This window comes from Desarmillaria tabescens, assembly GCF_030435595.1.
Source record: "Desarmillaria tabescens strain CCBAS 213 chromosome Unknown EV420scaffold_50, whole genome shotgun sequence".
In the NCBI taxonomy this organism is placed as follows: Eukaryota; Fungi; Basidiomycota; class Agaricomycetes; order Agaricales; family Physalacriaceae; genus Desarmillaria; species Desarmillaria tabescens.
In genome coordinates, this window is record NW_026848349.1 from 323,969 (window position 1) to 342,311 (window position 18,343).

Sequence of the window (18,343 nt, forward strand, 5' to 3'; positions counted from 1 at the left end):
AACACAATCCAGCAGTGACAGAGAGATGACATGGAAAGATATTCGGGATCGAGAATCAAAGCGCAAAGCGGAAAATGTCGGCTCTACGGCCCGGTCGGGATCGTGCGTTTCCATGGCGTTCTTGATTGCTTCTTGATCTTGACCGACACCTCGTGTCTGCTGCCTCTTTATCTTGCCCGCTTTTCTTATTCGGCCGCTCTGAGTAATGATCTGTACAACCTGTCCGGGAGTTGCTAAGTCCCCAGTATCCAAATCCTCTTCTTGGCCGCCAAGCTCTTTCATACGCTTTCAAAGCTGTCAATTGGAGCGTGACGGCGTACTTTCTTAAGCCCTAGCTTGTTTGACTACTACTACGGAAGCCTCAAGGGTCTACGTTAATCCGCATTCTCATATGGCCTACTCGAGATCGGCTATAGGAGAACTCTACGAAAGCTTTTGCGGTCTGTGTTCAATAAACGAGTTCGCCTATGCTGTTACATTGGCTTGAGAGTCGAACCGTTCATTTTTTCGTCACCTCGTTTTTCCCACATCACAGATGTTTCTGAGTTCTCTTTAGCTCAGTACCTATAATGCGACTCAACGCAATGATCGACATTCCTGGCTTAGCTAAGTGATCTACTGCGTCCCACATGTGTATACGATGCTGTATTCAGGACCTTCCGCTCAAGGAAATTTTATACAAGTCACGTTTTTTGATATGTGGATCGTGGGACACTATTCCCAGCACCTAAATTTTTTGGCACTATCGGAAGTAATTCGTCGGGTACCGGAGAAGACCAATCGTAACAGGCGCTGAAAGAATAACCTACCATGGAAGATGGTGACCTCGTAACGACCCCACAGCCAAGGCATATAAAAGCCGGACGATAAACTCATAGATTGTCGCTAAATACCCATCAATCTACTGTACAGTCTCCCCACCATCCTCCGACGCTTTCTTCGCACAGAAAGACCATCTAACCGAGGCAGTTTGTCGATAGCTTTCAATCATTCTCGTATGTTTTCTCACAACGTCCTGTCGATGACACACACTAATCTCTCCGTACGTTTGTTTTTACCTCATCTACCACATGTGCCATGTCGCCTGCACTTGCTTCTGCCCTCGTACCTCGGCCCGTCGCAATGAATCCGCATTTGGTCCTGTGTATCCACGGTAGTTCCAAAACATGTACCCGCCCTGTCAGAGGGTTCCCATTCCAAACGCCCTCGAATATGCCGGGACAGTGCCGTATTCAAATATTCCATCGCCGATTGATCCGCTTTCGCCTGTCCAGCGCACCTTGTTCCCAATTTATAACACCGCTGCGCCTTCTCCCATATATCGACCACATGCGCGTCGCGACGTGAGCAGGTTTTTCGTTACCCTGGAAATCACTCTACTGACCTGCCTATGCAGCGATCTTTGGATTACACCTTAGGACCAGACGATACGCAGGTTCAACCAGCGCTTTCTTATGTTCCTAGCGATCCACCGCTTGTCCCGACGTCACATGTAAACGATACTAGTTTCACCAGAGACGCGCGCTACGCCTTTCCGTCTCCATTCCACGCACAGCAGGAGACGCCCAACAGCTTTCTCCGCCACAGCGCTTCACAGCAGTTCCCACTTCCGCCACTATCAAGCTTGGGCCTCCCTCAGGTACCGCGAGCGCATTCCAATCCGTCGCTATCGTCATCCTTTGGTGCAAACCTTATCTCTCACGTTGAAATCCCCTCTTATCAGGGAGAACAAGTTCCTGACGCCGAAGCATTTCTTCGAGAGCAGTTCAGCATACCACCCAACGTCCCCGTCAATCTCGACGCGCTCCCAGATCCCCCTCCCGGTGTACGTCCCGACTACACAAACTCCCAGCTCGCTCGACTCGCTATCTATGGTCATCCACAACACAGAGCCACTTTGCATCAGCTCCTGAAGGCTATAGAGGATCGGTTTGATTGGTACAAGAAGGAAAAGAAATCTTGGAGAGTGCGTCTTCTTTAATTCTTTTCCCCCGTTCACTACCGAACTTTGTACCCCAGGGTAGCATCCGTCACCTCCTCTCTCTCGAATCGCTTTACGTCAAGGTCGAGCGACAGAAGACCGATCGAGGCTCTGGATCATACTGGACCTTGGATGTCAGGAACCCTAAAGGAATGAAGCGCCCTCGCAAACGTACCCGCCATCGTAGCAACGAACAAAAATCGAATCCCTACCCCACCTTGGGTGCCATGAAGATGGACATATCCCATATAGCTCCTCGAGGCTCCGCCTCCCCTGAGCGCTGTAACTCCGTCGCAAGCTCACAGTCATCTGCCTACTCTCAGAGAATGGATAGCCCGGGGTTCAATGACGGTTATTTCCAGACTCAATATGATGTCGTGTCGTCTTCGTGGAATGCACGGAGCAGTTCACACTGAAGGGCGCTTTCCTGGGGATATGCCCTGGTAACAATCAATGCGTATCATTCCTGCCGAGAGATGGCACTTGTTTGGGAGGGAGAGGATTTAGGATCTGTGTCAGTTGATTATCCACCTTCATCTCCGCCGTTTAATTGCTCTGTTGTTATCTTGCTCTGTACCATGTACTATTCTTTCCTTTGTCCCCTACCTTTCTTACTGTATCATTGTCTTTTTGTCACCTTTATTGCTTTCTTGTAGCGCTGTCGTTTGATCGTTACTGCTATGCTTATTTTTCAGTTTGCCTAGATAGATTATAAAATATATCATGTACGTACAACAATGCGGCTTTAGGTTGTCTTCCTGAGTCAGTCGTAAATGTTGTCGTTGTATCTCGTATGAATAGAACGTGTTCTTTCGTTACTACCATTAGTGACAATGGCAGTCAGACTCGTTATCGAGCTGACCTTTATCCCAGACTGGCCTGATCTCTGGACCCAATAGTAAAATCATGGCTCTGGTGCACGACATACCTCTTATGATCAGAGGTATATCAAATCCCCGGTGTTGGGACGTGGATTCCCTGAGGTGGATTTGAATTCTCCTCGCATAACTGATAGAGCAGGTTTGGCTCTTCAAAGACCAGCAGAAATTTCTCGTTCAGATGTGCATTGATAAGTTTTCGAGCTCAATTAAATCGCAAAATCAGGTATAGAATTGACGTCAAAATGAACCCGAAAAGCTAGCCTAACCGCTACTAGGTCTCCAAAGGAGCAACCTGCAAAGGAACTTGAACACCATCTTCCAGCTGTCCCTTGACAATGGGAACACAACTCTGCGTCCCTGGCGCGTCTAGCAGTTCGACTCCGACAGGAACCTTGAACTCAAACTTGCTGAGAAGCTCGACTATTACTGTTTGAATTTCCATAACGCTGTCGGTTGCATGAGACACTGCGCAATCGAGCGATAAAGATAGATGCTCACGCAAATTTCTAGCTGTACCACAATACCATATCAGCCCTTGTGCTCAATCATGAAAGATGTGCTGCTTACCCAAGGCATGCACGAACGCCCGCACCTATTGCGGAGGTTGATCAAGGTTCAATCATAAAAAGGGTCTTACTCACTGAACGTCATCCTATCAGATCCATCAGCATCCAGAAGCTTAGATGAGGAAAAATGTGCATACAAATTTGAATATACACCGAGCGAAAGCTGCCTCCTTTCGGCGGAATCCAAGAATCGACCGGGATTCCATCTGTCGGCGTCGTTGCCCCAGACAGTTGGCAGGCTAAACACGCAGTGTGAGTCACGACAGATGTCGACAGAAAGAAGCCGTACTGATTATATGTATACAAGGACGCAGAGATAACTTGGCCTTTCGAGATAGGAATCTCGGTAGCCACTCTTCCATCAGTGGTTGTAACCGGCTCCGATAGTGGAAGAACATCATCCTGGTCCGCCATTCGGTAAAGGGTATGAACGAATGGATGTCTTCGAAGTGTTTCCTGCCGACCGTCAGTCTACGAATAACTGTGATATTGATGTATGGGACAAACCTTGATTGCAGCGTTGAGGAATGGCATAGAGTCATAATCATTTGACGTCAGCACCTCTTCGCTCAGCTGTACTTGTCTTATCTCGTCTCGGATCCGAATTTGGTCGTCAGGGTGACGAGCGAGCTCATACAGAAGCCAGGCAATCGCATTCGCTGTGGTATCGTGTCCAGCTAATATGAATGTACTATTAGAAATAATGTTAGAAGCAGATGTTAATCAGTGAGGTACAACTCACGCCAGCTGTGATTCGATTTCATCATTACTCATTTTCTTCTTATCTTCATCCGAAAGATAGGAAAGCGCTACGATACGAAAACCCAGAATATGAATCAGACACGTCCACAGATTCGTGGTGAAATCTCACCGAGAACGTTCACCATATCCTTTTCTTCTGCGTTCTTGCCATTGGAGACAACTGCGAGCTGGTTCTTGAAGATGTTTCGGGCAATCTTTTTGGTGACGTCCTTGAAGTCCATTAACCGACGCGTATCCTTGGATGGAATCCATGATAGGATATTCAGTATAGAATCCGGTAGCATTCGCCAAAGGGCCATGAACAGAAGATCGATGACACGAGGATGCATTTGGGAATCCGTGCTGAGTCATAGTGCCGCCGATAAGTCACCGTGCACCGTGAATTCGGATACATACTTACATCAAGTTGTCAAGAGCATCCCTCAGCTCCGTCTGTCCGCCATTCAAGGCTTCGAAACGATAACGGAAAGAGGCTGATGTGAAATCAGTCTTGCGTCTCACTGAAAAGAAAGTGTGTAGACGGCATACTCATTCCGATTATATCAAGTGCAACTTTGCTTGTCCATTCCACTGCATTCAACACGCGAGGACCACTCTTGATTTGGTCGTTCAATTTGTCGGTGGGCTATGCTGATATCAGCGTTTTTCATTTCAAAAGTAGGATGCCGCACCAGAGAAGCTGAGGATTGGAAAAGAAGAAAAATTTTCCTGAGCTGCGAAGCGGAGAACGAACCGTTCAGGATCTTCCGCTGGCGTTGATGGACGGATCCTGTCAGACAATATCGTTAGCCCACTTCGACATCACAGTACCAAGCGTACCGCCCACTGTAGCGAGACCCGGTCCGAAAAAGGCATCTGCTGCTCGGACCGAATCTTTTACCTTTGGAAAACGGTATCCCGACATGTGGAATATATATTGCAAAGCCTTCGGATCGCTGACCACCAAAACGTCTTGCTGGAGTATAAAAACCTTAGGAACCTAGTAATCTTAGCAACGAGAGAGGAAGACGTACGCCAAAACATCCTCCGATGCGATATGCCGTACCATATTGGTGGTACCAACTCATTTTTAAGTCACTGACATTGTCTTGTTGACGGATAATCCACTCATGCCCTTGTATACACGTTAACGTCGGACATTATATGTTATAGACGGAGGTACGCACCTAGCAGAAATGATGGTCGTGGCGGACCACTAACCTTTCGTACCTTGCGTCTAAAATAAGAGACAGTGACGAAGAGCAGATATGCTGCGGTCAGAAAAAAGAACAACAGAAAGGCCGCCATTTAAAAATGTGACCTGGGAGTCGGCACTTCAGTTTGAGGACGGGCGTCTATCCATGGAGCAGACTATATACTGTTACCCAGCTGGCCTTGATTATTCACTCTCGTCAACCAATTCCCACCAACACCGAGGAGTCGTAGAATCTTGGCAACGACTGTCCCGCTGAGTAATGGAAGTGACCAAAGTGGGCAGCTGCATCGACCGGAAAAGTACGTTGTGCGCGTAGAATGAGGCCCAAGAAAGTTCTTGCGAAGCTCTTTCCGGAAAATACTCGTCAGCTCTGAAATACGCAAGACAGGGGGAAAAAATCTACGGCATAAATCGCCGGGTAAGGATAGCTCAGCGGTTGCGCGTCCGGCACGATCCAAAGCGAGTTCGATTCCAACCAAAAGCACATCTATTAGGTAAACGATCAACCGTGCGTTCCTCCTCAGGCGACGCTTCAGTGCTATCCTTGGTACCACCGAGAAGAGAATCAAGCCAAACGGAAAGGCTGGTGACGGCAGTAGAGATATGGTATCAATAAATGGTATCTGTATGCGTGTAGGCTGCCGTAACTGGACCCTGCAATGAACAATCTGGGAGCTCCACAAAACGCGTGAGTGGCGCACGACAAAGACGTTTTGCGCGAGGAAGAGAAAGGATCGGAAAAGGCGGAAGGCGACAACAAGAAGGAATTAATTAGTAGCAACAAGTCCACAGTACAAGGTAAGGTTAAATGAACAGTATAAACAAGCGATGATAAAGTCCCAGTAGATTATTCATTCGCAACCTGCAACCACGTCAGCGTAATAACAAAAGAAAGAAAAAGAAAGAAAACTGACCTTGAGAATCTTTGGCCTCCCCCCTCGTCGAAGTTCCGGCTGGGGTTGCGGACTACCTGCGTGAGGCACTGGGCAGGACGAAAACCAGGCTGGTAGTGACTAGTCATAACTCTCTCCATGACTAGGTCGGGGAAGTGGTGCTGCTGAGCAATGGATTGCGATCCTTGCCTTGATAGATCTAGAAGTCGGTTGTGGCAAGGGAACAGTGTCAGGGTACGAATGAGGCGGAGACTGCTGCCTCTCCGGATACACGGTCGCCGTACGCGTCCATACGCTTACCGGTGGCGCTACAGGGACGTGTTTGTAACGTCGTTGTACCCGCCCATCGTATCCAGGATGCTGCGGAGCCCCAGACTGCATGAATGCAGGATTACGGTGAGCCTCCCTTCTCAGCATTCAAGCCATACCCTCCTCCCCCAGGAAGAGCGCCATGCTTCTCGTTCTGCTCACTCCAATTCCAGCCTGCCCGTAATCAGCCGTCGAAGGTATTTCACTCATCCCGTAGCTCTCCGTCGACATGGGGTTCTGCGCGTACGTGCCATGGCTGGAGGCGTCCGAGAACCCTCCACCGCCCCCGCCAACTGCCTTGTTGCGTGCAGGGAAGTTCGGTCATCGTCGAGGTAAACCGGACCAGGACCTGGAGCAGCAGCTTCGGCCAACTCTCGGTCATATTGCCGTGCGCGACGTCGGCGGATTGTCGTGGTGACGAGAACAATGAGAAGCGCGAACGCAATCAGTCCGACAACGGTGAATACACCGGCGACTGCGCCTTTGTTATTCCAAATCTGACGGTGGGAATTAGTCGGAGTAACGTGCAGGAATCGAACGAACGTACCCCCCGCTGGAACTCGAGCTGCTGCTCTCAGTTGCCGCTGCACTACTGCCCGTCGCTCTCACAGTAGTCGGAGTGATCGGGACTACGGTAGTCACCGTCGCGATCCCCCCAGCTCCATCGGTTGTAATAACTTCGCTTGTTGATGAACTGGTCGAAATGGTAGTAATGGGTACTTGTGTAGTTAGATCGGTTGCACTCGAGGTCGTTCCCGTGTTCGTAGTTGTCGACGAAGTGGTGGAAGTTGTCAGCGCAGCGGTGGAAGTTGTGCCAGTGGTGCTTGTTGTTTCTGTGGTCGACGCAGACGACGTCGAGGTCGTCAAACCAGTTGAGGTTGTCGAGGAAGTGGTGAGTACCTCAGTTGATGTCGTTGTAGCCGAGGTCTGCGTCGCAGTGGTTGTGTCCGTGCCAGTCGACGTGGTAATCCCCGTCGTCGGCAGCGACACACTCACGCTGGTGGTGGTGGTTTCCGCTAGACTGCTGTATCAGGTTTTCCGTTGTCATGAGATGAGAAATTAACATACACATCTTAGTTTTCAAAGCCTATTCAATCCATACAAAAGTCAAGGAAAGACACTAGTGGGAAACGCAAACCGAAGAAGAATGAAAAGAGGGCTGGTGCAACGACGTGCGTGAGTAATTTTTTTTTGCAAATGTTCCCATGCATGACTTACGTAAAATCTTTCTGATATCGAATCGGGGCCTCGTTCGTTCCTTTCGGCTTGCTATTTTTTCGTTCTCTCGTGGCAGTCGTTTGCAGAGTCGTGGAGGTAATGGTGAAGCTGTAACAGCGATCGAAACGAGCGGTGACATCAAATGACAGCGATAATTATTCCGTCGCCGGTCACCAGTGTCGGGTCACCACGACGATGATATTTAGGGTCAATCTAGCTCCGGCAGCCGTGATCGAGACCTGGAGGCAGAGGGGGGGGGACGTATAGGAGCGCGAGTCTCCCTTAGCGTGGGTATTTTAGGCGCTTTGCTAAAATAAAATCTCGCGACTCGTGACCGCTTTCGTTCTACTTCTGGGACTCAATTATCTCGTTACATCTCCTTCGCTGGTGGTGCTAGGACCATTGTTTCGACCATGCGTACCGATCAGCTGCGGATTAACCACGCGCTGCATTACATGTTGATCATCATACGGCCGGAATTAAATTTAGCGCTATGCTGGTATTCATCAACCTCGCCTCTTCTAGCTTCTGCGTGGATGCATGACGAGCACCATCCTCTCTTAACAAGCTCCGAACCAGCACTTGGCTAGCACACAATTTACTTTCTATGTAGTACTAATCAACCAGTCATTGATTCTTGATCACGTCGTGGTCTTGGAATCTTTGTTGGGATCCAAAGATCGCACCTCTAGACCGAAAATGTCTACCAAACTCCCTCGTCAAGTATGCCATGCGAAAGAGAAGACCAACTGCCTACCGGTCATTCTCAGTAAACGATTCCGATTCGAGAGTATTACCGTACTCAAACTTTCCGGATACCAGCGTCCCGATCGGATGCGATCCAGTTCCCCCCCCGCGCCGCTCGTTCATCACGTACCGGATAATCCATCTCAAGCGGCCGAATGTCCCGCGGTCCTGCTACTGACATCTGGCGAACCTTATTAGGCTACCTATTCACTAAAAGAGGCTAAATCGAGCGGGATGCTACGTTCGCTCAAGGTAGATTGAAGGAGAGGATTCGTTAGAAGGTATGTCGATTATATGACGCTACTGGATCACCTTTTCACTTCTTTAGATTTATAGGACGACCGTTGGGCGAATGATTTTTGATTCAGACCGAAACACGTTACATGGGAAGATCTTGAATATGTTATGATCTTCGTAATCAAATTTATTGAATCGCCCCGGTTTTACTATCCGTGCCAGTCCGGTCTTGATTTAGCAATCACCGCTTTCCCCTTCATCACTGATGCAAATTGTTGGGCTCTTTTCCTTGGGGGTATTGTAGTCCTGTTTTTACCGCGCCCCCCTTGCTATGATCGTCGGTCCCGTCACATCAGCATCCATATCGAGAAGTACTTTCCCATCACTACCGGTAAACGGAATTCCTACTTACTCGCAATTTGGTCGAGCAAAAGCCAAGGCGTCTTGCATGTATACATTATATGCGGTTGTTCAAATGCACATGAAGTGTAATACACCTTGTAGAAGGTGATAAAGGCCTTTTCTCTGCAGACCGGTTATCATCCGGCCTGAGCTGGGGCTGTGTGCCACTGAACATGTTATACGAAAAAACCTGTAGAGAATGACATTTTCTGGCCAAAAAAAATTGTTGATATTGCTATGAGAAGGTCATAATAGCTGAAATGTATGCAATACTAAGAGAATTAACTTTTTCAACACGTTGTACTCACACGTGTCGTGAACTGATTATGTAAGAGAGTGACGGTTGTAGCAAGAGGGGGTACATAAACAACAGACTACATACACACCGTCACTCCCTCCCGTCAACAGGTGTGTATCGTCGTCTGTCTATGAGAGAGTAGGGGTATTGGCCCTTCGAACCATATCTTGGCTATTAAATGAATAGTGGGAATGTTCCCCCTTCCGCCTGTTCTTCCCCCAGGGCAGCGGCGAAGACACCAAGTTCCTTGTCTTAGAATCGAGGACTGCTGCTACAACACAGAGGAGATAGTGAAATTGATAACCACTGATAAGCTTTAATACCGAGAAAGAATCGGCTATGACTATGTAATTCTTGGAAACCTGCATAATTTCTGGATTCAGGATTAGGGACGCGTCAGATTTGAAAGTATCAAAGGCTACATAGTTAAGATATAACACATCTGGTCATACAAACGAATCCATTGTAAAGGGAAACGAAAAGCTGTACAAGCATTATTTTCAGTTAAGACCCGCTGGGCGGCATGGAGTCGGCATATAAGCCGTCGGACCGGCATTCTCAACAGGGCGATGCCGGTTTGCGGCAAGAATATTATGTCATACCTCGTAACAACATTGTTAAGATCCGGCTGATCGGCAACTCACCCTGCGCCTCAATCAACAACCAGTCCATTTAGTCTAAAATCGCTTGTTACCACAGCATAAGTGTAGTCCTGATTATTATTCGAAGGTCGCACCGTTATACTAATCTCATTGTAAGGGTTCATCACGTCACTGTTTCTCCAATGACTCAGTACTGGTCAGTACCTGTAGCATATGACCTTTTACCGCGCCGAGACGACGCGGAGTCAATGTCAATCCCCACGTTATCATGCAATGCACCGACTTTCTGGTTCGTACTCCACATTACCCACTTCTCCGGGCCGCTGCAGCTGCCTACCTGGGATACGCGACTTGTCATTTCCATTATTCAACAGGGCCGTTACTACAAAGAATCTACGATGAGTGGGTATTGCTTGACGAGAGCCTATGGATAGCATGGCCCGCTCCTTGATTAACCACAATTATTCCTGATGATAACCTTGATAGCAGTATATAATCTCGCCCATGGATGTATACCCCCTTCTCAAGTTTCGAGCCACAGTAACTAATGGCAGCCCTTCCGTTTTTCTTTCTGCCGGTCATAACGTATCTGGTTCTTCGTCCTTATATCATATTCTCGACGCAAGGTACGAAAGATACGTGGTCCACCGCGACCGTCGTTTCTGCTAGCTGCGTCGGATTTTCGTATGCATATCATCTTGGACCCGAACCTGCATACCAGGTCATGAATGGATTATTCGTCAACAAGACACTGTCGGCTACTTGAAGATGGAATGGTACCGTCAATATGGTGCTGTATATCGCATCGGAGGATGTTTTGGCGTACGCCTTCTCCTTTCGAGTCGTCACGGTCAGTAGTTTGCTAAGTTTTTTTATGCCACAGCAAGATCTGTTGGAGGTCAGCGATCCGAAGGCTTTGCAATATATATTCCACACGTCGGGATACCGTTTTCCAAAGTCAAGGGACGCCATACGAATAGCAGACGCCTTGTTCGGACAGGGACTCGTTACAGTGGGAGGTATGTTTCGTGTTGTAGAATTATTAAATATATCAATGATCTTTTCTGAAAGGAAATGTCCATCAACGCCAACGAAAGATCTTGAACGGCTCATTTTCCGCTTCTAAGCTCCGGCAATTTCTTCTTATTTTCAAATCCTCGGCTTCCCTGGTGTGTCTTCTTATTGTTAAGACGGTCAGACACTAATGTCATTATAGCTCACCGAGAAATTGAACGACCAAATCAAGGGTGGTCCCGGCGTGTTGAACGCAGTAGAATGGACAAGCAAAGTTGCCCTTGATATAATTGGAATGAGTATGCAGCTTATATGTCCTCTTTCCCATGAGAAACACAACTGACTGCATATCAGCTTCCTTCCGATATCGTTTCGAAGCTTTGAGCGGCGGACAGACGGAACTGAGGGATGCTCTGGAAAACGTAATGTAAGTTATTATCCGGATTGGGGTTACATAGTGACTTACTAGTAGTGCTATGGCTACTTCTTACTCAGGGTTCTCCTACCGTAGCGCTTTCATATCTTTCGGATGAAGATAAGAAGAAAATGAGTAATGATGAAATAGAATCACAGTTGGCGTGAGTTATACATCACTGATTGACACCTGCTTCTAACATCATTTTGAATAGTACATTCATATTGGCTGGTCATGACACCACAGCGAATGCAATTGCCTGGCTTCTGTATGAGCTCGCTCGCCACCCTGACGACCAACAGCGGATCCGAGGCGAGATAAGACAAGTACAGCTGAGCGAAGGGGCGCTGACATCTAATGATTATGACTCCATGCCATTCCTCAACGCTGCAATCAAGGTTTGTCATACCATCAATATCACAGCTGCTCGTAGACTGACGGTCGGCAGGAAACACTTCGAAGACATCCATTCGTTCATACCCTTTACCGAATGGCGGACCAGGATGATATTCTTCCACTATCGGAGCCGGTTACAACCACTGATGGAAGAGTGGCTACCGAGATTCTATCTCGAAAGGCCAAGTTATCTCTGCGTCCTTGTATACATATAATCAGTGCGGCTTCCTTTTGTCGACATCTGTCGTAACTTACACTGCGTGTTTAGCCTGCCAACCGTCTGGGGTGACGACGCCGACAGATGGAATCCCGGTCGATTCTTGGGTTCCGCGGAAAAGGGCCAATTGTCTCTCGGCGTATACTCAAATTTGTGGGCACCTTTTGTTCATCTAAGTTTCTACACGCTGATTGATTTTTGATAGGATGACGTTCAGTGAGTCTGACATACTGTTGAGTTCAGTTTTGACCGACCGACCTCCGCAACAGGCGCAGGCGTCCGTGCATGCCTTGGGTAAGTAATGTCTCTTTCATGATTTAGTTAAAGAGCTGATATGGGTGACATTGATGCAGTTGGAGATTCGCGTAAGTCTCTCGACTGGGCTGACTACGAGTTGTCTCATGAATCCCACAGGATTATGGAAATTCAAACGGTCACAGTCGAACTTCTCGGTAACTTTGAATTCAAGCTTCCTGATGGAGTCGAGCTACTGGACGCACCAGGCACCCTGAGCTGTCTTCCAATTGTTAAGGGAAAACTGGCCGATGGTACTCAGGTTCCATTGCAGATTGCTCCTCTGGAGACCTAAAGGCGACTGGGAGTAGATGGTAGTAATTGTATAACATACTCGATTGATACGATGTACATGGATAATATTTATGACTCCTCATTCGAGAGGACATTCCGAAAACTACATTGTGGTATGACATAAAGTACTTTCTGAGGGGGGAGATATCACAGGCGTGGCAAGGGCGAGTCCTCTCAGATCAATTACAGGAATTTACAAATGTTTGAGCGTGTATGAGGAGAAATCGAGGGCCAGCATGGAAAATCGTTCAAAGGGGGTGCCAATATGGCTGCTGAAGCAGGTTCGTATATTTATAAGGCGGAGTCGGCGGTGGCGGCTATGCCAGGTGTGAACACCTCGAAGCATAGCTCCGACATTCAGAAGATTCACTGCACTGCATGATCCAGGAGAAGAACGGTAACAAACTCGCTTCACACTGGATGAGGGACGTAGATGTGGGCGAAAACATTTAAATTATTGACAGCTTGAGCTTGACATGACCTCACAGGCATGCAACTATATGCGTACGCTCGTCATCCTGCGAGTCATGGGTCCGAGAACGACCTCTCAACGATGGACAGTCATGGAAGTAGTAACGGCAGGGCACTGAGTGCGTAGCCGAGCCATGAGTGGACTTTGCCTGTTCGTTGGCAGCGGTGAGTCGTAGATCCTGTATGGGAGCACATAGCAGTTGATATACATGCGATATGAGCGTAAGCAACATTCCGCCTAGTAGTCCAAACATACTTTTCTGTTAACATCAGCCTCATGACCTTGTCGAGATCGATGACGCGACCCTTCTGCGGGTGCATGCTAATATCATCGGGGACGGGTCCAACGGGAGATTAACAAAAGACGTGATGGAGGTCTAGCGCTGAGAACATCTGTCGCGTCAATATTCGCCTACACCCGAAGAACGGGCACCGGAATTAGGGGGAAAAAGGAGAGAAAAAAAGAAGATCAACCAAATCTGCTGCAATGCTGTATGCTCCTTACATCGAAGCTTAGCAGGTCGAAGTGTATGTAACTACTAGGATAAAAAATAAATCACAGGAGCCGATGAAGGAGCGAGCAGAGGGGCTCCGGGCCGGCGTTTGTCCAAAAGGAGCGCTGACTAAGCATCCATACCTTGTTCGGCAATAGGCGGCCGATTGCTGCATCGTCAAGACTCAACATGACGTTAACTTCGCCTCCTCCACCAGCCCTCAACAATTCTCTCTTCCATCCTCTGCCACGCTGTATTCAGTCGACTGACGCTTTCGGTTCTGATAGCCAATATTTCGAAATTGGTCGGCTCATTCTTCGCTCGATCCTGTCAGCGGTCGCGTAGAAAGTCGACATGGAGTATCCCTTTGAATGCGTGCATATTAGTGCTTTCAAAGTTCATACAAGGCTGGGCGCTTGGTAATAGCCCTCCCGATTCCAAGCAACCAAGCTAGGAATTGAAGCTTAAGCTATCTTCCCCAGCCTTAATGTTGCTGGGTCTGGTTTGCACTTGTGATTAGGACCTGCCCAAAGATTTCTCGCCGAGATGTCAAGGCAATACTCAACGTACGCGGATAGTTCCATCTCTCTAGAATTCAACCACTGAGTCAGATGTTTAGTTCACGTCGACAACTCCTTACATCCTGCCTTCGGTCCCGAGAGCCGGTCATTCAAAATTGCTCGGCTTACGCTTGATCACGCTACCTAGTTGCGGGTCTTCACGATCTGGTACTACTTTCAACGCGTACGTATCAATACTTCTGATCATGAATTTTCACAAGTTTATTCAAAGGTAGCCGCTTGGTGCCATTCCCTTTCGTCATTACGATACCAAGAAATACACTTGGCTATGAATCACAGCACCTGTATGATGCAGCATCTGGTTACGACTCGTACCTCGGGCTGGTTTGACAGATTCCCTTCCGAGATATCTGATGAACTGTTCGCTGGCATTTTTCAGGTAGGTAGCTCCATCCCTCCAATTCAACAACTGATTCAGATCTATGTACAACCCGCTCATATACATTTGCTATTCTGTGAATTCTGCTTGATCTTTTTGATTGACACGAGCCTGAGTAGCACTGTTGCGCCGAGTTCATGGATATCGCTTTAGGTTCATTCTACCGGGGCTCCATGCGCCGTTACCGCTTGACATCGAATACAATTCTCGACCCATCTTCGTATGTCTTCTCTATTTTTTCCTTCATCTAAGTTCTAAAGCATATAAATCTTCTCAGCGCCCCGCGCTGACATTCCACTGCAATATTCCTACTCTCCAATCTCCGAGTCCTGCGGCAACATCTCGCGATAAAAAAATTATCTTCCGCCGTGGAGAAACATTCTTGCTTCCCCTCATTGCAATGGAGAGTATGCTACTTGCCGACCCCGGCAGGCATACAATTTTCTTAGCTGACTACCGCGATCAAAGCAGAAGCGTTCAACGCTTGCTTTGTAAAATGCATCAGTCTCGCTGGCTTCTGTAAACCGATGTGACTTTACCCTATGTGTTTGATTCGCCGCCCAATGGATTGTTGGTATTGCAGGTTGGTTCTGTCTTTGGCGTTTCATCTAAACAACTGCTGAATAATTCTTAGTTTCCGCACTCTCTCATGTTTTCTGAGATCCGGTCCATCTTTTACTTTGATGGCTATATCACTATGTCCGAACTCAGTGACTTTGCTCCGTTGTGTTAACATCTACTTGCCGATATTAAGCAGCTCCTCTTGCTTTGATCGCTTTCCTTCGTCGACACGCCTAGGCATCTGAACTTTTGCCGAAAATAACGAGATCTCGTTGAAGGAGCTCTTCGATTTCCCAGCGCTTCTCACCAGCTGTGCCCCATCGATCACACAGCGTCTCTCTTAAGATCATTGCATCCCTGAAGATCTGAATTAGTCTGGTTTAGGCAGTCGCTGCTATGTCATGATATGGTGGTGATGGTGGCGACGAATCAACATATTGTCGCCTGGGCACTGCCTTTTGGGACGTCATAATCGCGGCATAATGTCGTGAAGTTTTTGTGAAGTTTGAGCCCACCGGTAATGTAATAATTACCCGAATGTCTAGACTAGCCTCGGACTCTGCTCATTTCCTGGTACACTGTACACAGGCGCTTCGCTTTCAGCCTGTAGGCAGCTTCAATTCGATCAGATGAATGTTTTGTGATTATCGTCTCACATTCTTTCTTTGGCCTTCATGACGACTGAGGAATGGAATGCTTGGTGTACCTGTCATTTTCTCACAACAGCTGCGTATTTCCTTTATCCAATGCAGTATTATGAACGTCAAGTTGAGCTAGAATAGCTATGATGACGCCATGATCAGGGTCGGTCATTACGCATCTCAACGCGATGCAGGTCTTCTCCGCTTCAGTTTGAGCCGGTACTTGATGAAGTACTACTTTCAATTCCTCAGAAATGGGGTCCATTTATTTGATGTTTGCTTGGTACACAGTGTGCGGCTATGCACGGTGCTGCACGGTCACCGGTGGTGCCTTTTTTGATAACGATCTTCAGATCGCCATAATATCATTATCAGATAGATCAGGATCGGCTCCATCGGTCCGGGGTTTTCCATCGATCTTTTCATCGTAGATGATACTATCCGTCATTTATTCTCCTTCTCATGTGCGCGCTACGCCTTTATCGTTCGTGAGAGGCCGCCCAGGAATAGCACGCTACTCGAGCTAGTACGAGTTTGACAACCTCATTGCCTATTCTTGCGCCAAGGGGGCCGGTCAGACTAATGCTCCGATATCAAAGGTACCGGATATAAGCAGTGCGTGCTTAACGGAGAGGCATATAACTAAAGCACCTGTGGTGCTATAGTCCTTGGATCTCTAACAGTCATGTCGTCCCTTCCAGAGTTCTCATTGGAATACCGTGATACTATGCTCAACGTGACTCTAATGGAGTCGTTAGCGCATGGTACGTAGTCTGTTTTGCGAATAGGATAATCCAATCGTTAACGTGACTTGGTAGGTATTTATACCACGGTCGTTGTGTTTACTTTATGGATGATAGGTATGCTCTTCCCTAATTCGTGTTTTTACTATTTTGACACTTGAATCCTAGTTGTGCATGAGAAATGCAGGACACGAGTTGTTATGGGCGTCGTGATTGTTGTGATGTATCTTATCGCCACCCTGCACTTGGCACTTCGGTGGTGCTATATCCGAGGATCATTCATCATTCACGGGCAAACGGATGATACAGCATTTGATTACCTGTTCAATGCACCAAAATGGATGCTTGCCAGCAGCGTCGCATTCACTGTGAATACAATTATAGCGGACTTTGTCGTAGTAAGTCACGGCAAATCTGTCGCGCATATTTACAAAAATTTAACGCAACACTCAAGGTTTGGCGCTGCTGGAATGTCTGGGGACGGAATTGGATAGTTGGTGCGATACCCTCGCTCGCCAACATCGTTGGGATAGGCATGCAGTGCACTTTCCTTACTCTATCGTCTCTAACTTGTGTTCTAGTTTTTGCTGGCTTCAGTCTGTTCCAGCAAGCCACTACGCCACCACCAGGAAGTGCATGGAGCGCCGCTCAAATCGACTGGCTCTTGCCATACTTTTGTATATCGGTAGCGGTTACCGTCGGATGCACCTCGCTTATCGTCTTCAAAATTTGGAATTCGCATCGCGAAACGGACAGACTGACTCAGCTCCCGTCCCACCGTTCTTATAAGTTCAGCAGAGTTATCTGCACCCTGGTCGAGTCAGCCGCTATGTACGCCGTATCCATGATTGTCACTTTGGCATTCTACCAACACGGGGCTCTCAACGCAAACTTTCCCATCTCTATCACTTCCACAATTACTGTAGGATTTCCATTTGCGCATGAGCAATTTGAGTCTAATGCAATGGTCAACAGGGACTAGCCCCCACACTTATACTTGCACGAGTAACAATCGGTAGTACAAGACCTTTGTCGACATACCAAGAGCCCCCGAAGTCAATTCTAGAATTCAACCGCACTCTTGATCCGATTAATACACTCGCAACCGTGCCGTGCCTTGACATTCATGATGAAGATTCCGGCACGTCTTCATCATCGGCGGTGACAGACAGGGATTTAGACTCAGAAAGGGGATGGAAGAAAACTGAGGTGGAAGCTGAGGTAGTGTAATACTAGGTCCTTCAACATTAGAACATTATGGTAGAGTCGGGTCATAGAACAAGGAGAAATGGGAGTGGTGGTGGTTTAATAAGTTGTAACAATTATTTGACTGTGAGCATATTTCTCTAATGGAACATCACCACTCAGCGACCGGGGTTCATTACTTACCTGAAGCAATAGAGTGGAACATGGACACTCGTAAATTACTCCCCAGGCCGGGAATTGACCTATCTTTCGACGGTCCTCCCCTGGTCTGCGTCCTGTGGCTATTCTGGTTCCGCATTACCGGCGTGGGGTATTCTAGTGCTGCTGCCATGCCATTTTCGGGTTTGTACTCTAACCTTCGCTAACTCTGTCTGATGAAACTTTACGCTAGCACGACAGATGGTCGCCACGATTTCTGCTAAAATTATTCATATCCGCTCTGGGTTCATTAAAGCAATGGCCATCGGGAGCTATCAGATACAGATGTAAGCACTACTGGCACCGTCTTCCTGCTTTATTTATCCCTCTACCGCCAGGTGGCTAGAC

The 18,343-nt window shown here is 47.7% G+C and overlaps 6 protein-coding genes across 6 annotated transcripts; 3 read left to right on the plus strand and 3 right to left on the minus strand.

Annotated features, from left to right (window-relative positions):
• Nucleotides 1-900: 900 nt before the first annotated feature.
• Nucleotides 901-2,571, plus strand: EV420DRAFT_973442 (uncharacterized protein). The gene is made up of 4 exons (XM_060484221.1): nt 901-995; nt 1,158-1,343; nt 1,397-1,966; nt 2,020-2,571. The coding sequence occupies exons 2-4, from the start codon at nt 1,167-1,169 to the stop codon at nt 2,395-2,397; spliced, it is 1,125 nt and encodes a 374-aa protein (XP_060325482.1). The 5' UTR covers nt 901-995; nt 1,158-1,166; the 3' UTR covers nt 2,398-2,571.
• A 562-nt stretch (nt 2,572-3,133) lies between these two features.
• Nucleotides 3,134-5,477, minus strand: EV420DRAFT_1277089 (cytochrome P450; the record flags this gene model as incomplete). Its single annotated transcript, XM_060468001.1, has 12 exons — nt 3,134-3,308; nt 3,509-3,667; nt 3,718-3,884; nt 3,936-4,119; nt 4,171-4,237; nt 4,300-4,532; nt 4,591-4,663; nt 4,719-4,815; nt 4,862-4,959; nt 5,010-5,145; nt 5,204-5,304; nt 5,357-5,477. The coding sequence occupies 12 exons, from the start codon at nt 5,475-5,477 to the stop codon at nt 3,134-3,136; spliced, it is 1,611 nt and encodes a 536-aa protein (XP_060325483.1).
• A 1,192-nt stretch (nt 5,478-6,669) lies between these two features.
• On the minus strand, nt 6,670-8,936 carry EV420DRAFT_1768072 (uncharacterized protein; the record flags this gene model as incomplete). Its single annotated transcript, XM_060480954.1, has 7 exons — nt 8,865-8,936; nt 8,683-8,789; nt 7,656-7,674; nt 7,197-7,603; nt 7,135-7,155; nt 6,835-7,084; nt 6,670-6,761 (listed from the first exon to the last, which is right to left on the minus strand). The coding sequence occupies exons 2-7, from the start codon at nt 8,731-8,733 to the stop codon at nt 6,670-6,672; spliced, it is 840 nt and encodes a 279-aa protein (XP_060325484.1). The 5' UTR covers nt 8,734-8,789; nt 8,865-8,936.
• A 2,029-nt stretch (nt 8,937-10,965) lies between these two features.
• Nucleotides 10,966-12,722, plus strand: EV420DRAFT_1648475 (cytochrome P450; the record flags this gene model as incomplete). Its single annotated transcript, XM_060478173.1, has 12 exons — nt 10,966-11,110; nt 11,163-11,260; nt 11,308-11,404; nt 11,460-11,527; nt 11,601-11,683; nt 11,735-11,918; nt 11,969-12,102; nt 12,185-12,286; nt 12,339-12,349; nt 12,403-12,427; nt 12,487-12,498; nt 12,548-12,722. 12 exons carry the CDS (start codon nt 10,966-10,968, stop codon nt 12,720-12,722), a joined length of 1,134 nt encoding a protein of 377 aa, XP_060325485.1.
• Nucleotides 12,723-12,810: 88 nt separating this feature from the next.
• Nucleotides 12,811-13,771, minus strand: EV420DRAFT_1572599 (uncharacterized protein). Its single transcript, XM_060474357.1, has one exon. The coding sequence runs from the start codon at nt 13,444-13,446 to the stop codon at nt 13,204-13,206; it is 243 nt and encodes an 80-aa protein (XP_060325486.1). The 5' UTR covers nt 13,447-13,771; the 3' UTR covers nt 12,811-13,203.
• A 2,720-nt stretch (nt 13,772-16,491) lies between these two features.
• Nucleotides 16,492-18,284, plus strand: EV420DRAFT_1572616 (uncharacterized protein). The gene is made up of 8 exons (XM_060474358.1): nt 16,492-16,612; nt 16,667-16,708; nt 16,760-16,989; nt 17,046-17,124; nt 17,173-17,513; nt 17,567-17,923; nt 17,993-18,139; nt 18,189-18,284. The coding sequence occupies exons 1-6, from the start codon at nt 16,534-16,536 to the stop codon at nt 17,819-17,821; spliced, it is 1,026 nt and encodes a 341-aa protein (XP_060325487.1). The 5' UTR covers nt 16,492-16,533; the 3' UTR covers nt 17,822-17,923; nt 17,993-18,139; nt 18,189-18,284.
• Nucleotides 18,285-18,343: the final 59 nt, after the last annotated feature.

Coding starts and splice junctions, on each gene's coding strand:
- EV420DRAFT_973442 (XM_060484221.1), top strand. CDS start 1,167: ATGTACCCGCCCTGTCAGAGGGTTCCCATTCCAAACGCCCTCGAATAT. Junction 1,344..1,396: donor GACCACATGCGCGTCGCGAC/GTGAGCAGGTTT, acceptor CTGCCTATGCAG/CGATCTTTGGATTACACCTT. Junction 1,967..2,019: donor AGGAAAAGAAATCTTGGAGA/GTGCGTCTTCTT, acceptor TTTGTACCCCAG/GGTAGCATCCGTCACCTCCT.
- EV420DRAFT_1572616 (XM_060474358.1), top strand. CDS start 16,534: ATGTCGTCCCTTCCAGAGTTCTCATTGGAATACCGTGATACTATGCTC. Junction 16,990..17,045: donor TTATAGCGGACTTTGTCGTA/GTAAGTCACGGC, acceptor GCAACACTCAAG/GTTTGGCGCTGCTGGAATGT. Junction 17,125..17,172: donor CGCCAACATCGTTGGGATAG/GCATGCAGTGCA, acceptor CTTGTGTTCTAG/TTTTTGCTGGCTTCAGTCTG.
- EV420DRAFT_1572599 (XM_060474357.1), bottom strand. CDS start 13,446: ATGTTTGGACTACTAGGCGGAATGTTGCTTACGCTCATATCGCATGTA.